The 17,032-nt window shown below is 46.0% G+C and overlaps 1 protein-coding gene across 4 annotated transcripts in view; it reads right to left on the bottom strand.

Annotated features, from left to right (window-relative positions):
* The window catches only part of xirp2a (xin actin binding repeat containing 2a), a 39,747-nt gene that overhangs the window by 16,371 nt on the left and 6,344 nt on the right, over positions 1 to 17,032 (bottom strand). Inside the window, exons 2-3 of one of the 4 annotated variants that reach the window (XM_031851985.1) lie at positions 9,474 to 9,570; positions 1,806 to 1,963 (exon numbers count right to left, since the gene is read on the bottom strand). In XM_031851985.1, the coding sequence (XP_031707845.1) occupies positions 1,806 to 1,963; positions 9,474 to 9,570 (255 nt within the window). Of the gene's footprint in view, positions 1 to 1,805; positions 1,964 to 5,178; positions 6,058 to 9,473; positions 9,571 to 17,032 lie in introns of those variants that run through there. The other 3 variants (XM_031851986.1, XM_031851988.1, XM_031851989.1) reach the window with 3 other exon arrangements.

Below are 17,032 nucleotides of genomic sequence, written 5' to 3'. Positions count from 1 at the left end.
CACATATATACACACACACACACACACACACACACACACACACACACACACACACACACACACACACACACACACACACACACACACACACACACACACACACACACACACACACACACACACACACACACACACACACACACACACTCAGCTGTCAGTAGGCAGTAAGGTTGGGGCGGTTGCCACACCGTCAATGTTTAATATTCTTAGCTATTGGTATTAAAACTACAAAATATAAAGGGTTTATTGAATTAGTCTGCTGGTTGTTATTTTAAGCATAATTATGCGTCGTAAAAAGTAACAGGCCTCTTGATGCGAGTGACGCTAGAAAAGCACTCTTGTGTTAACAACAGCGCTCATCTGTTCTGAAATGGCTGTGAAACTTAGCCTGGAGTGGCTTGTTACTCTACCGACCTGTGACCAGCTGACAGTTAATGCACTCACTCATAAAATCAAATTACGCCGCAATGTAGGGGACAGCTTTCAGTTATTACTATTATTAGTCTCAATTGGGTTTTTTAATGTTTAAATACTTTATCTTAAGTTTTTCAATTTAGCTTTAATTCCATTGGAGTGGTTTGGAGACTACTGTAAAACATAGAAGGCAGCTGCTGTGTCTCGTCATGCGCAAAGACCCCAGAAGGTGGCAGGTCGCCCTCTGTTAGCACAGCACAGTGTGGCCTCGTGACTGACATGCTGGACATTGATTATTTATCACCTAACGGACCAACAGATTCAAGGATTGGAAGCAATGTTTGGATCACTGCATTTGGCTCTGAAGCTGTGATGATCGTTAAAAAACCGGGGGATTTATAAAATATTAAATAAAAAGGACAAAGGACAGAGGACAGAGGACAGAGGACAGAGGACATGGGGGTTTTGCAGTGTCAAGCTTTTGGTTTGGTGTTCAGACAGTACCCTCTGTACAGACTTTTAAACATTTGCCCCTCCCACATCTTGCACATGACACATGTTCAGCAGCTTGTATTCCATTATATCCGCACAAAACCTCCACGTGGTCCATCAGTAAATAAGGAAGGAGCTGCTGTGCCCTGTAGCTGTGGAGCGCAGCAGAGAGCAGTAGGGCTTTGCTTTAGATACCGAGCTGACACACTGCAGTGGCCTTGGCTGGCTAACGGCTCACACAGTTAAATCATTGGGTTCATAAAGTGCATGAAGGCACTTCAAAGCTGCGGGGGCCTTTTTGTTCTTGGTAATGACCAATGACTCAGGGATATTCACACGGGTTATTGTGTTTAATTTAAGTGTGAAGGCGCGCTGGATGTTTTTCTCTCTCTACAGATGCAGTTAAAACGACACAAGGGTGTGTGTGTGTGTGTGTGCGTGTAGCTCTCCTTACGCCATGTGTGTGTACGTCATCAGTAATTCTACTTTTAAATGGCATATATATTTGGAGAAATTGTCTGAAATTGTGTAACTTTACGTTGCGAGATGAATGACATCTCCTGCTGAAACAGCAGCCCTGTATGAAATGACTGTTACATGACTCCCCCGGCTCCCATCCTCACTCTAGAGGACTGGTTTTCCCATCCAGTACTGAGCCTTATGACACTTTGACAAATAATGCTTCCATCCCACCAGATGCCCTGCGGCCCCCTTGTCCGTTTTTCAACTAAGTACCTTACAAGCGAGACAGCGTTCAGTGACAGCACATTTCTACTTTGGGGAGAATCAACTGGTCATCAACATCAGCGACGCCACAGTGTCGATGTAATAATTAAATCCAAACATGTCTGTGACTGCCTGCCGTCTCTCCTTACGCCCACATGGAAGTATCGTCTTACCGCGGCAGAGGAGAAACCTCCGGTTTCCTTCTTGGACACGGCGGCCTGATACATCGCCAGCCGCTCTTTCACCGACACCGGCTCGCCCTCCTGGTCCTCGGCGCTCGGGGAGCTGTCGTCCGGATGTCCTGCCGTGGATCTACCTTCGCTGCCTGCAGCTATCACAAAGAAATGAACCTTACACAAATATCACACCGACATTGACTTCTAAAATATTACAGCTTTTACTGCCGATGTTTCAACCAAATGTGGCCGGAGGCAAAACACGAATACCGAAGCGGAATACACATCAACCACAAAGCACTACTGTACGATGTTTCATATTGCACGGCACGTCCCTGCGGATAGCCAATTAGAGAAGACCAGTAATTTTACATTTGACTTCTCTGTGCTACAAAGCATCATTAGGCAACATAGAAGGCTCCATTAAGGCGCAGCATACGCCCACAACGGACCTTTTGGCTCATGGTACGTTCTCTCTCTCGCTCTCTACGGGCAGCAACGCCGTGGGATGAGAGCAGACCGAAAATAGAAATGATTCTCTCTCATTATGTGCTCTCGCTGTAACCTCTTGACATCTTGAAAGGCGTCCTCCTTGTTGTGTTTTCCCACTACATTATTGCATATATCTTCTCCACATGTACGCGAGCTCCAGAGTGGAGGTTCAGCACGAGTTCTACTTCAACAGTTTGACAGCAGCTGCTTCTTATTAAATGCATATGGATCGAGTGAGGCCCTCTTGTTGCTGTGTTAGGAGAGAGATTAGTAGCAGATTCAGTGCTTAGTGGTGTAGCACACACTGTTCAATCTGCCTTAACGCTTCTCTAAGTCCACTTATGACTACTCTGGCTTGATATAGCCCTCTCCTGGTAGCCTTGTAATCTAAATGAAGAAGTCCACCACCCTTCTTTGCGCCATCGACCAATAAAGTTGTGTAACAGTAGGAGCTGTTGGCTCTGAAGTGTTTCCTCATCCTTTATTCCCATTGGGAGTTGTAGTTAACTTTTGCCCTGAGGGAGCAGAGAGAGAGTCCAAAGAGGAGGAAACCTATCGCAACTTATTAGCCACGATGAATCATCCGATTTGATTTAACCTGCTGTCGTAGTGGCATCTCCACAAAAGAGGAATGAGTTACAGACAGCAGTTAATGCTAAAAAAGTCTTCTGGATAAACTGTGTGAACTTACTGTTCCATTAGCCACCTAGCTAACCATTGTACTTCTGACCTCCAAGGGCTCCAGGTGCACCACACCAAGCGTAATTAAAGAAAACATGGCTGACAGCGACAACGTGATGTTTCTTTGGCATGTGTGCCCCAACTCGAATGCCCCTCCACATTGTTAACTTTCAGGTAGCTGGTTGGTGACATATTTGGAGGTTTACCATTTACAGAGTGCGCTTCCATTGTTGTGTATCGTCAGAGAGCTGCTTCTTTGCAATGATGGAGTTCAACAATAGACGAGTGACCAAGCTCCTATGAAACACATTTTGGAACAAAGCACGGATGAATGTCGTTGTGCCACTTACTGGTGTGACCTTAGTTCAGAAACGACTGACAAGAGCACGCTCTCCTCATCCCACCAATTTTAGCTTTCTGCTACGTCCGGCATGTTAGTGTAACCGATAACCCGTCAGACAAATAGGCTGCCCGAGACGGCAGCATCTGAAAATAAACATCCTATAAATATGAGTCAGAAATCCAACACCTGAGGCTGACGTGTCGCCCAATACCGGCTTGATGACAGAAACACAAGGATAATGCCCTCATTTATCACCAGAGACAAATGTCTACGTCGTGGGGCTTCGGATGCTCGAGAGCGGTGACACCAGTGCTTTGGATATCTCTGGCTTCTGAGAAGGGAATGCGTATGCAAAGCTCCCATAGCATGGAGGTGAGGCAACCAAGGCTCCGAGGGGAGGGGGGGAGGGGAGGAGGGGAGGAGGGAGCGCTGACTGGAGAGCCTTTTTATAACCGGGCTCTGTCTGCAGCATCATGTTCCAGGGAGGTTTGAGGAGTGGAAGTGTGTGTGAGGGAGAGGAAGAAAGAGGAAGGAAACAAAGTAAAGGCACAATTGAAAGAACTTCTAATGAGATACAAGATATTTTCTAAGGCTCGACTATGCTGCCACTAATTAGTACTGGCACCAACGGATGTTTAATTAGCATTAATAAGAGCTTTCTCATTGCTTAAGATGCCCCAATATAATGAAGGCTGTTTACAGTGTGGTATTGATATCAGATACAATAAATGATTTCTGCTTTTCATGGACAGCATATTGAACTGCTTAGAGGCACAATAACTTCCACACTCACTATTATATTCTTCCTCTCAGAGTATTAGCTATTTATCTTTTCAAATCACGGCGACGGCACAAGTGATGGCACCCGGCTGGGGGGGGTGGGGGGGAGGGGGTAATGGGAGCGAGAGAGACCGGGAAAAGTCAACGGGGGAGGGCCATGCTGCTGCCGGTGTGCGCGCGACTCAGCGGCTATATTGAGCCGAGCCGGGGGGCCGTTTGACCTCCCCGTCACGGCCCTTCTGGCCTGCGTCAGAGCGATCAGCACGCGTGGCGGTGCTGCACTGCCGGCTGGAAGTGAGGAGGTGAAGGGCGGGAAAGAGAGAAAGAAAAAGAACAAAGGGAGTCATTTCAGAGCTTAACCTTGCAAAGGGTGAGGCAGCGTGGCTTCCGAGCTCAGAGCTGGATCGAGGCCCGCAGATCTGTGTCAGGCAGAGGTGTCACCCTCTCCTCACAATGGAACCCTTAAGCAACCCAATTTTCCGTTCAGTACTTACTGACCAGAGCTTTAGGCTGGTGAGGGTTTTTCTCAAGGAGAGCCAAATCGAGCTACACTAATTGAAATGTCAGCCGCGGCGGGCGATTTCTTCTACACCGAGGAAAGTAAAACAGGCACAATAATTGAGCTGTCAAATCTATCAAAATAACTTCTTTACGTGGAAGCCGGATCGCCCTCGGGTGCTTCCTTGTGCTAGTCTAAGCACTTTGTCTCCCGATTTGCAATGCTTTAAGAATATGCAGGATCGGATTGCTGCCGGTTATGTCGGGTGGAAGGAAACAGGAAGGGCCCATGCATGTTTTATGACAATCCGAGCCGAATCCTGGAAACGTACCACAATATCACTTTACGGGGCTCCAGCGCCTACCAACCAAAACAGCCCCCTCCACTTCATCTTATTTCCCACTTTCACCCGAGATGCCTCATGTTTGCGCAGCCGGGGGCACATCAAACCAGATTGATTATCAGCTAAAATGTCATCCACCGTTTCCAATTTGTCTCCTACCACTTGAGCTACGGTGGAAAATCCCCCTGAAGAGTCAGCCTCTAAATACTGATAGTCCCCACAGATAGCTTACCTTCTTTAACTGTGCGTAGGCTGCTCTGCACGTCAAACAATACAATCCAATAGATAAAGGCCTTGGATCAGCAGAGAATTTAAAAGTCGCCCAGCGTTGACCCAACACAGAAAGCAAATCCCAGGCAGAGACGGACAGCGAGGCTTGGAGACCAGCTCCAGCAGAGTGCTCAGTGAGGCCCAGGCGTCCAGTGACAGCTGATTTTATTTTAGAAGTCCCCTTTGTAAATAAATAGGAGTGACTTGGAGGGGGGAGGAGAGGGGAGGTGGGCTGGCCTTTTTTTAGAATGGAGTATCGAGGTACCCAACATGCCCTTAGCCTTATGTCACAGTAGTCTTATGGACACAGACGTCCCACGCCGCGAGACACTTGGTACATCCTTCATGTTCGCAGAGAGACATTTGGCATTTGAAATCACTGCTTGTTAGCGTGGTAAATATCATGGCATTTCATGATCCAGGACACACAGCGGAGATAGATGTCACAGGCATTGCTTAATAGGCAACACGCACACAATCACACGGCTGCAGACCCACTCTGGGAAAGTGAGGGGGGCTATACTTGTGCTGTATATATCCTATGACATAGTGACATAAGGTATGATACTCAGATTCTCTTTAAAGAACAGTTCTACGGTTTAGGAAATATGCCTATTCACTGTCTTAGTGGTGGAGCCGGGAGGTGATTAGCCTAGCTTAGCATAAAGACTGGAAGCAAAGTCTGGCTTCGTCCTTTGTTCAAAACGCACATCAGACGGCACCTCTAAAGCTCACAAAATGAAACGTCGTTTGTTTAACCAGGACACAAACAGAGATGTGGAAAACAACAAGTTGGCTTCACAGGAAGTTACATCACCGTTTGTTCGCTACGCGCAGGAAGTCACGGCCGCCAAGAAATAGTTCCAGCATATAACCATTTGTAAAACCACAACTTTACTGCGTTTCAAATACTTATTTTTTTACTTTGGAGAGAGCCAGGCTAGCCGTTTCCCCTTGCTCCCAGGCTTTATGCTAAGCTAAGCTAACCAGCTGCTAGCTCTGGCTTCATATCTAGCATACATGAGAGTGGTGTCAACCTTCTCTTTTAGATCCAAGCAGGAAAACAAATAAGTATCTTGTGACTTTGAATCTGAAAATAATGATCACTTTTCTAGAAATAATGACTTAATAATGCAAATAACAAGATAAAAATAAAAAGCGACAGTTATCTCAAAATAATGAGCGAAATGACGTAGTTACCTCTGAAAAAATGACAGTAAGCATTTTTACCAGCAGAAAGCTTCTCATTATTTTGCGATACCAAGTCATTATTTTGAGATGGTGAATCATTACTTTGAAAAAGTTTGTAATTATAAGTTACAGGTTTTTTCCATCACAAGCCTAAGATTTCATCTTATTTTTTATTTGGCAAGAATGGGCTACAAAGCTCCTGAACTAAGATCAATAAGGTAAAAAGCAACCCGAGACACTCTCGATGCCGCTCTCCAGTTAAACATATTACCGGTGAACGCTACGGAATGTTTTTTTTACAATGTGGTGAATGATTTAAAACCTTCTGCCAAGGCGAGTCGAGTACCTTTCTAGGTGAAACCTTCGCTCCCTCTAAAACCCGTCTTGTACGCTGTACGCCGTCCAACGAGACGTCTTTGAACCTTTTTTTTCAAAGCACAGGTAATCAGTTTGGAGATAAGAGGAAGATCGTACCGTTATTTGTCTTTCTTCCTACCTTTTCGGACATATGTTGCGCTAAAGCAATGGCAAAGGTCCTCTTTTAAACCAGTGACCTTACCTTTAGCTTTTCCTAACCTCCAATACAGAGTGAGCATCCAGCTCATACAACCCTACGGGAGTCATTCACGTCTATTCTCTCCATATTATGTGCTGTGTTAATGACTGTCGGCTGACCTCACACATGAAACACGAGGAGTTCTCGGCAGCCCACCCCCTGCACACAGACTGGAGAACAGCGTGGCTATCGGGCTTGACGAGAAGCTGCACTCTGCTGATAATCCCACTGAAATTGCACATGGATTTCCTGTTCCTGAGGTGGAAAATAAACATACTCTGGTAGAATGCTTAATGAAGGAGCCTTAGAATATAACTGAAGTCCAGAGTCAGTGCACATTCGAGTGAGTATCAAACTAAAACAACTTTCAGAAAATAAAGTGCTGAACACCATTAGTATCTTTAATTTGTTAGAGTAAATTGCCAATAAAGAGATTTAGCGTCTCAACAGTATCTGGGTTGGATAGGGATGTGCTAATCAATGCTAATGAGTCGAGGGGTATTTCATCTTGGTGTGTCTGTGGGAACACCGTGCTACCAATCCCCAACAAGTTCCTGTTTTAGTTCTGCAGGGGGAGAGAGCATTGCATTATGGGTGTTTGTAGCCCCCTGTCAATACGCATGATTCACAACACGTCAAGCTATTCCTTTAAAGTGAGACTACGTCACTTTTGCTGAACTGCGGCCACAAATAGGAACTGTTAGATAATGTCAAATAGATTCCTAAGATGTTGTTGCTTTAAAGTCTCTCTCTCTCCGTCTCTCACTCCTCTACTGTAGCTGACTTTACCCATGTCTCATCATTAAAAATATTACATTAAAAAGACGGTTAATAATAGATCCTGGCAGACCCTGTCCGTCATAATGACGGACAACAAGAAAACCGAATTCATCCACTGATTGATAGCGTAATCATAAGAATTCACCATGCATAGAAAACCTCCATAAGACATTCTATTGGTTCACCCTGAGGAACCATTTACCAGCCTCACATCAATACACAATATAGTCAAACGTCAATCTTCAATTTCCAAACATCAATCACGTCTTAGTGGCTATTATGGGACACAAATTAGCACTAAGGGGATCAAACCTGCCACTGACAGCAAGAAACTCTTTGTTTCTCCTGAGGATAATATTATAAAGACATCGTCATTTGGCAGGCAAATCTGGGAGGAGATTAATTAAAAACACAAAAACGTCTTTTGGCAAATCCAGCTCCAACTGGCAGCGATTGCACACTTTGAGGAATTCTCTTGGGCCAAGTGTGGCTGACAAGTTGAATCAGCCACAGACTGATATGAATGTGTACACACACTTTTGAATGGTAGAATAAAAAAAACAAACATTTCCCTCCCACCACTGTGTGCGTGCCACAAAGCCAGCCGCAGTTTCACGGTGTAATACGAGAGGAAACAAGTGAACAAGCGTGGAGGTTTAGAGGCGAGCTTTGCATCTGTTTAAAGCGCAGTTATTTAAACGCAGAGGCTTTGCGGGGGAGCAGCTCCTGTCATTGACCAGTTGATTTCGACGACTTTTGTCTCCGCTGACAAGTTGTCAGCGGAGACAAAAGTCGTCGCTCAGTCGGGACAACGGGATTGTCAAGAAGCTCCAATTTTAGACACGGCACGGAGATTTAGGGACTTGCAGAGGCGACATGAAAGCCCGACAGGTCTCAGGTAGAGATGGAGAGGCTCTCGGTCTGCGTGTGAATATACATCGGGTGTGATCATACATGGCTGAGTTTACGAGTGTGTGTGTGTGTGTGTGTGTGAATATGTGTCAACACCTTGATACCACTTTGAGTGCTGTCAACTCCATCACTCTGGCTTCTCCGTCTCTAAAATCACCACCTCTCTCTCGTCTCTTTTCAATGTACATTGTCATTGCATCTTTGCATGGAAAATAGCGGTTTGCTGCTGCAAAGCTCTGAATATCACACTTTTAAAAAAAATAAAAACTTATCTAGAATGAATCCTGTAGATGACCTATTTTGGATTACAAAGCTAGAATTAAAGGGTGTTTTATCCACAAAAGTAACGCTGAACACGTGTTGGAGCTTGCTCCCTGTGGTTTGTTTGTGATCCTCACAGAGTTCAAAAATGGACTGTACCTTGCACTGTAAGCTCCATCTGCGAGTGCACCGCTATCAGCGTCAGTGGGAAACAAACTGCAGGTAGCCACCGCCGCGTCGCTATCGCAGTAATGGAAGCTCGGTATCTAGCGAGCCCACGGCTTCCCATTAAAAAAGCTGCCAGGGAGGCAGCCTTATCCAACAATGAACAATCTAGTTTTGAAAAAGCTGCTTTCTGCCAAATGTTTATCTCATAGAACAAATGCGACACAGCGTTGCATTAACTATGCGCCTGTTTGCTTGACAGACTAGTGCAACCGTGATGCAATCAGAGAGCCGTGGGCCTCCTGTCATATGTCACAACACATCGGGTGGTGCATCAAAGCCTTCTAGAACTTTATTTTAAATTCCCAAATGAAATACAAGGAGGTACTCACAAAGAGCTGCCATGGTCTGATCTGTGGATGGGTCAGTGTGTGTGTGAGTGCCGGACGTCACTCTTTTGGAGGAGGAGGCGTGGGCGGCTGTCACTTCCTGGTTGAGAGAGAGAGAGAGAGAGAGAGAGAGAGAGAGAGAGAGAGCTATCAGAGAAAACACTTGTGCTGTTCTCACCGGGGAGATGGAGAGGTGACACCGCTACGGGTCATCGAAACCAGCTGGGCTGTGACCAAATTGCCCTCACACACACACACACACACACACACACACACACACACACACACACACACACAAACACCTAAAGTATGAAAAATGATACAGCCAAGCGTCAAAAGGTGACATTTAAGCTCTGGGTTCCAGTGAAACTTTGTTTCCAGTGAAACTTTGTTGCTGTTGTCTGGAGCTGCGCGCGCACACACACACACACACACACACACACACACACACACACACACACACGAGTGTAAAGAGAGACGACCTTGAACACAATGTGAGCGGCGGGCATTGACTGGAAAGTTAGTGCAAACAGCACTTGGTTACATTTTAATAGAGCCACTCTAGCAGCAGCCGAAGGTGTTTCCACATGCTTCTATTGATGAAAGGTGCATCGGTGGTAAATGGCTCGTCCTTGCTGCATACAGGCTTGTTGTTCCCCAGGAAGCATTTTGTCAGCCTGTGCAACAACGCCTATTCACTTGCAAATCATCCCCGCGGGGCACAAACACACCCTGTGTGTACGTGTGTGTGTTTGTGTCTTTGCTAAAGTGTGGGTGCGTATTTCACTTGCAAATCAAATGTATTCCCAGTAGTGTTTTTCCGACAGCATCTTGCCGGGTGTCAACGCGGAGTGTGAACAAACACGCATTAACTCTGCATAACCACGTGACACACACACACACACACACAAACCTGTATCTGTCTAGGGTGACTCTCCCTCTCTCTGAGGAAGGTGTCAACTATAATTTCAGAAACGCACCAAAGGACAAAACATTGTCCTCAAAAATCCCATTTAGCAAATCCCCCGAAAGACATGCACGGTGATTTGCATACTTTCCTACAGTATTCCTGCAACACAGGGAGGCAAGCATCGTCTTCTCTCTCTCTCTCTCTCTCTCTGAAGCAGCATTCACATCGAATGAAGCTCAAAATCGATGAGCTAAAGCACACGGCCCTGCTAACCACAGCTCCCCAGCACTCTGTGTCCGACTGACAGTATTAAACACAGCATTTTGTCCACACTCGGGTCTCACTTTGCTCAGGGGATGATTAAGTGCACGAGCGGCGTGAACGTTTCACGGGCAAGTGTGAGAGGAATGTGTGTGCGAGTCCGCGGTGGCTCGAGTTCATTACAGCCGGTTCCAGAAGTGAATGTCGCTGAACGAAAAGCCATTAAAGGGATTGAAACATTTATCTCTCTTTGGTCGTCCGATGGGCTTGTTTACACCTCACTTAAAGCCAATGTCGGTCGTAAATTATGCATGGAGTACGGGAAGCGTGTGTGGGAGGGGAACGCGGTTTGAAGGATTTCGCTCTGTGCATTAATAGACATTTTCAGTCGCATAAGAGCAGATGGAAGAACGTTGAATCTTATCGAAGAGTTGGCAGTGACACATTATAGATCGGTACTGGGTCTAAAAAGGTATTTCCTGATATGAATCCATCAATCAGCAGCGAGGAGTGCAGTTACCCAGCTTATGAAATACAATATCCGGGTGTCACGGCCCAATGTCTCATGCAACCGTCAAAAAAAGTGCCTTCTCGCTTTGAGTCCCCGCCATATGTTCTGTTTGGAGCATGCTGCCACAGAGGAAGAGGGAGAGGAAGAGGGAGAGGGAGGGGGGGGGGGGGGGGGGGGAGGGGGGGGAGGGGGGGGGGGGGGGAGGTCTCTGAGGATCTACAGACTGACAGATTTAATAAGGGACAGTGTAATGTGAAAAGTGTCTAAACGTTGCCGGGCCTGTCGCGATAGATAAACCCCGAGAACAAAAAAATTAATAAAAATCACGGGATCCTCTTAAAAAAAGAAGCTCCGCTAATGAAATCAACGCTCGCCATCTGGGACCATGTCACACGTGACAGACGCCTACACGAGTCGGACCTGGAATAGTGAAACCATGGTAACAGGAAGTAGCACACTGCTAGCCTGGGGAGGTGACCTTGGGGCTTGTTAGGGAGGGACAATCGCCAGAGCGTTGATCGATCCCGCGGATTTCACAATTTTTAGGCTGATTGTTTCATGTTGACATTTTCGTCCTCTAACAAGCTGTCGGCGTCTCGTGGTGCTTTAATGACATGCCGTGGTGCATTGAGGTTCTCTGAGGAGAGCTGTCCTCCTCTCTCTCTCTACTCAAATGTTCTCCGTCTGTCCTCCCTCTCTCTCCTCTCCTGTGTCAGCCATGTTGGAAAAATGTCGGTCCTAATAAGTCAATTAGTCAGGAACTGAGTCCAAATTTGTCCTCAACCCAAGTGAGATAATGTCAGGATGCAATAGTGCACCATGTGATACTTTCTTAACCTGGATCGTGTGGGTTTAACTCAGACTTTTTAGAGAAAATACGAGTCAATCCTGGACTTGACTCCAGAATCACATTTTTCATGTCAATGGATCGGCGAGGGGATTATTTGGCATTTGCTGAACCCAGGATAAAACTAAAGTAGACTAAAGTATATCCTTAGTACGCTTATGCTGAGTGTAGTGGCTTTTACTCAACTCGCTCTTTTTTTGGTTTTCCATGAGCAGAAGTTGTGGATAGCACCTGGTACGTTATCTGGTACCACCTCAGTCGATGTTCGCAGACAGCCGAGCCGATACGAGAGGGCGGAGTTAAAACACTGCAGGTCTCCGATTGGTCAGAGATTCGTCACGACAAACTTGCCATTTTTAAATAACCGAGCTATTAAAATACAAGCCTCCAAAACTACGCCGTTCACTATGCACACTACAAATGAGGAAGTAAAGACGCTCCTGTTTACTACCGACTATGCTAAGCTAAGCTAAGCGGCTACTGGCTTTAGCGTTATATCCAACAGATAGATCCGGGAGTGCCATCACTCGTCTCTTTAACTCTCTAGCAAGAAAGCGAATAAGTGTATTCCTCAACTATTCTGGTGAGGTACTGGGTGACAACATTTGGATATCAGCAAAAAAAACAAAAGGAGAAAAGAAACACTTGTTTTTTCCACCTCTGCGGGACTCCTGAGCTGTTATGTCATAGGATATGTGTTTGAGGTGCTGTTGCATTGCATGCTTAAAGTAAAAATCAATTGTTTCCCCAAAAAGACTGCCGACATTGACCGCTACTTGGCAGTATATCCCACTTTTTGGCCTCGTCGGTGTAGAAGATGTTTAAGTGAGACTGCACTGAGTTTCCAGCAGTGTGCAGTTTAAGGACACCTCGGGGTTCGTGTTTAAAGATGTCTGTTGATCATGTGTAGTTTTCACTTTACACAAAACTAAGAGCTCCCCATCTCTGCTGGCACCTGAACTACTTTGGACTCAAATAGCTCAGAAATGGCTCCGAGTGCTTTTTGCCGGAGTCGGTGAAGCCGCAGCAGCAGCAGCAGCGCCAATCGATAAGGTCCGCCGGTTCGATATCAGGTTTGACTTTTTGGAGGAGAGAGGCCGCCCACCTCAACGGCATGTACTCCTTAAAACAGATCTTATTTTTGGATTGCTTCTCCGAGTCTTTCCACCTTCTCTTTTCTTTTGTGTGTGCAGAGACAGAGACAGAGACAGCTCGAGTGCGTCTTCAAAATACAGATCGTCTTGCAGCGGAATGGCGGGCTTCTTTGCTCTCCCGTATTCTGAACCTCCCCGCGCCAAATTCCTCACAAATGCATTCAGAAGGCTTCACTGATTAGCACCCCCCCCCCCCCCCATGTCCTCAGTCCATTTAACGGCCGGAGTAGCACTGTAGCTCGAGCTGGTGCACGCAGAGTGACCTGCCAAGAAACACATGACTCACTGTTTGGCTACTTCGTTTGGAATCAAAGGATCCCTTGTTGCATACGCGAGTGAATCCGAGCATGTGGACACAGACGCTGCATTTACATATACAGTGCAGCCACGTGCACGCTCCCTCTGTCAAGCTCTTGGACTGAGTGCTTCTGGCTGGGAAAGCTGCCTTATGGGTTCGCTGGCACAACATACAAGTGGCTGCTCTCAAAACATGACTCATGAGACTCTGCAACAGCAAACAAATCGGCGGGCTGATCGAGGCAACCGGTTGCTTCGGACTCATTCGTGTCAACACGCCTGACCTTTAATCACCTGAAAATATGAAGACGCTGTGTTATCGTATGCAGAAATCGTATTATTGCTTACTTGCTTTATCGGTTTCAATAAAGCTAATTGAAAAAAAATATCCCAGCATGCTCGGTCAATACAATCCGAGGTTTTCGCAGCTTTTAGAGGACATGCATCCTCAGGCACTTGTGCTTTGGCTTCAACACTCAGCTGTGGCGGTTGCAGCTGGCTGTAGACGCTGCAACGCCTCAATCTCTAGGGCTAAATCACTCAGCCTGTGTAAATGAACAGATGAGTGAATGAATGAGTGCCAGAGAGAGAGAGGCTTTAGTTAATTATGTGAGGTAAGCGTCGGGTTGAAACAGGCCGCTATTGTGAGAAAAGAGATTGATATGCACGAAAAGATCGACTCAGCTTCGTCTAGCTTATTTACATTAATTCACCCGCGTCATTTTGATATGTCTGCCAATGTAATTAGCTTGTTAAATGTGGACTCACACTGAGGTTTTAATCTAAACGTTGCAGTGTGAAGCCAAGGTTAAAGTCAGCTGTTACAGTACAAAAGATGGATATGAAAATCAATTCTTTAAGGGAACAAAGAGTATTTCTGAGACTTAATTTCCTCTGCTGAATGTCAAGTGATTGATGGTGAGACATTCAATTTGAGCGTAATGAAATAATAATTCAATTTAAAAGTGCCTATTTAAGCTCCATGTTTATTGTGATGGATTACCTGCGGTTGTGGAAGTTGCTCTATGTGTTCCGAGTGAGTGGCAGCGAATGAAACCGAAGCGTCGTACCTCCAACTAGACCGAGCAGACAAACCAGGAATGACATAAACCACAGAGGGGGATAATAAAAACACAGGAGCAGGAGCAGGCTGAATGCTAATGGGACAATGCTAACATGCTGATGTTTAGCAGGTACAATGTTTATCATGTTAACCATCTTAGTTTAGCGTGTTAGCATGTGCTTATTAGCATTAAACACTAAATACAGCTGAGGCTGATGGAAATGTCAGTAGCTTTGCAGGTATTTGGTCGAAAACCAAAGTATTGGGCAAATAACATTTTTGAAAAAGCAGGGGGGGGGGGGGGGGGGAATCACCAAAATCCCTCCGATGTATCCTCTGGGGATCATGAGTGTCTGTAAAACATTTCATAGAAATCCATCAAATAGAGGAGATATTTCAGACTGGACCAAAATGGCCGACAGACCAACCAACAGACCAACATCCCCATCCCTGGATCCCCATCCCTAGATCCCCATCCCTGGATCCCCATCCCTGGATCCCCATCCCTGGAGCCATGCTGCCAGCGTGGCTAAAAATACACCACCGAACGTGCAGCAGCACACACGTTGTGAAAGCTCTGAAATATCCTTGTGGTTCGGTTCATGTCGGGCAAACTAAAAGGCCTTTAAAGACTTGCATCCGAACACAAAGCTGCACTTACAGTTGGGCATGCCTCTGTGCACGGACCGAGTTGACTACTACGATGTCCTCATCCTTGTGGACGGAAGACGTTTCCACTATTAAAGTATGCAGAGCCGTCAGCGTCCTTTCCTTTACCTCTGAAGTTCGCTGCCCTTGATCATAAGCACCTGAACCAGCTGCACGTGATTGAAAGCTGTGTTGAGAACCAACGTCATCGAGAATAACGGGGAAGAGGGTAAGCAGAGTTGGAACAGGTCAAATGTCTTGGTGCTATGCCATTGTTATCTGAGATAAAAACACCAACAAAGCATTACGGACGAGTCTGAAATGCGCCGGGATTTGGATCTCAAGGCTAATCAGTTGCTTTCTCCTGCCACCTCCTCCTTGTTGGTGTTATGCAACTGTGTGATTGTTCATTTGAAGGTCATCCCTCCCTCCCTCCCTCCCTCTTTGGCAGCTGCTTTCTTTTTCACCAGTGTTTTTGTTTGCGCCGGCCTCCACAAGCATTCCCTTTTGTCTCCATCGGCTGTCCTCGTTATGACTAAACAGAGACCCATCAATATTGCAAGCACTAGTGGGCAAACATGGCCACCAAAAAAAGAAAGGCACCGTCTACACACAGAGAGGGAGGAGAGAAAGAGATGAGCCCAAAGCCCAAGAAGAAGAGAAGAAGAAGACGGAAAAGAGTGTAAAAAGCACATGGTGGAGAAAGCTACTGTGGGAGGGGCCGTCTGGTTTGTAATAGTAACTTGATATTTTCTACCTATGCCAGCGGGGACGCCGTGAATTAACTAAAGGCCAAAACAACCAGACGGAGTCGCAGAGGAAAGCCAGGAGGCGAACAGCAGCTACAGAGAAGAGAGTCAGGGGGAGGAGAACAGAAGAAGAAGAAAGGACAACCAGACGTATAGAGCCAGAACAAAGCCTGCAGGCATGTGTGAATCACATGTATGGTTACAGAGGGGATAGTTTCATACCACAGCGGATACATATGAGCAAAGGGCACATATATGTTGCCTCCCTTTTTTGATGCGTTTCCCCCTGATAGTGTCTCCTTTTGTACCTAATGCAACATTTAGTCAGTTCTCCCTCCAGTTGGAGGTTATGACTCAACCTGCTGCTATTTTTAGCACCACCAGCACCCCTCATGGGGCAGTTTTGCTCCAGGAAAGCCATGGGGGGTGTAGGCCAGTATAATGACAACATGGATATTTATTTCTAATTTTCAGTGAGGAAGATTTCAGTCAGAGACACGTAAAGCACAACAAGGAGTCGGCCATTTATAGCAAATGGTTATACAGTTAAATTAGGCAGGAAATAATCTGCTGTGTGGGCTACCTGGGCAGCAACAAAGAGTCTGTAAAGAGGACTACCCCCCCAACTAACACATTACATCTTAGTACAAACAATAAAACCAAACATATAGCACATAAGGAGGAGGTTTGGGTCGTTCTACATCACAAAGCCTTGTATTTCACAGAGATGTTCTGGTTACTGTGCAACTCTCTTGTGTGAAAAGGCCTAAACAGTCACATAAAAGAAGAGCAATACTGGAAATCTAAGTACTTACTTTCTCACCTGAGAAAATATTAAAGACGTTAACAGCTGTTTTTTTAAAGCTTGAAAACTGTTTTTGGCAATTAAAGGGTGCTAAAGCTTGCAAGTAATCGCTATTCGGCTCTCAAACGGACGTAAGATTACAAAATGTGGAAGCGCCCTAGTTCGGGCAAAGAATAAGGCGAATAGATTCAAACGCGGTCATATATTTAGCGTCCGTGGCAGAGCTCCTCGTTCTGTATTCTGGGCCTTTCTCCCCCGATCATCAGTGCTCTTAACTGGGGCTGAAATCTGACAGACACGTGCTCGTCTCCAGGGAA

This window comes from Anarrhichthys ocellatus, unplaced genomic scaffold (genome assembly GCF_004355925.1).
Source record: "Anarrhichthys ocellatus isolate YVR2014 unplaced genomic scaffold, GSC_Weel_1.0 scaffold12, whole genome shotgun sequence".
In the NCBI taxonomy this organism is placed as follows: Eukaryota; Metazoa; Chordata; class Actinopteri; order Perciformes; family Anarhichadidae; genus Anarrhichthys; species Anarrhichthys ocellatus.
The sequence above is the reverse complement of the archived record's forward strand: the minus strand, read 5'-3'. Positions and strand labels throughout refer to the sequence as shown.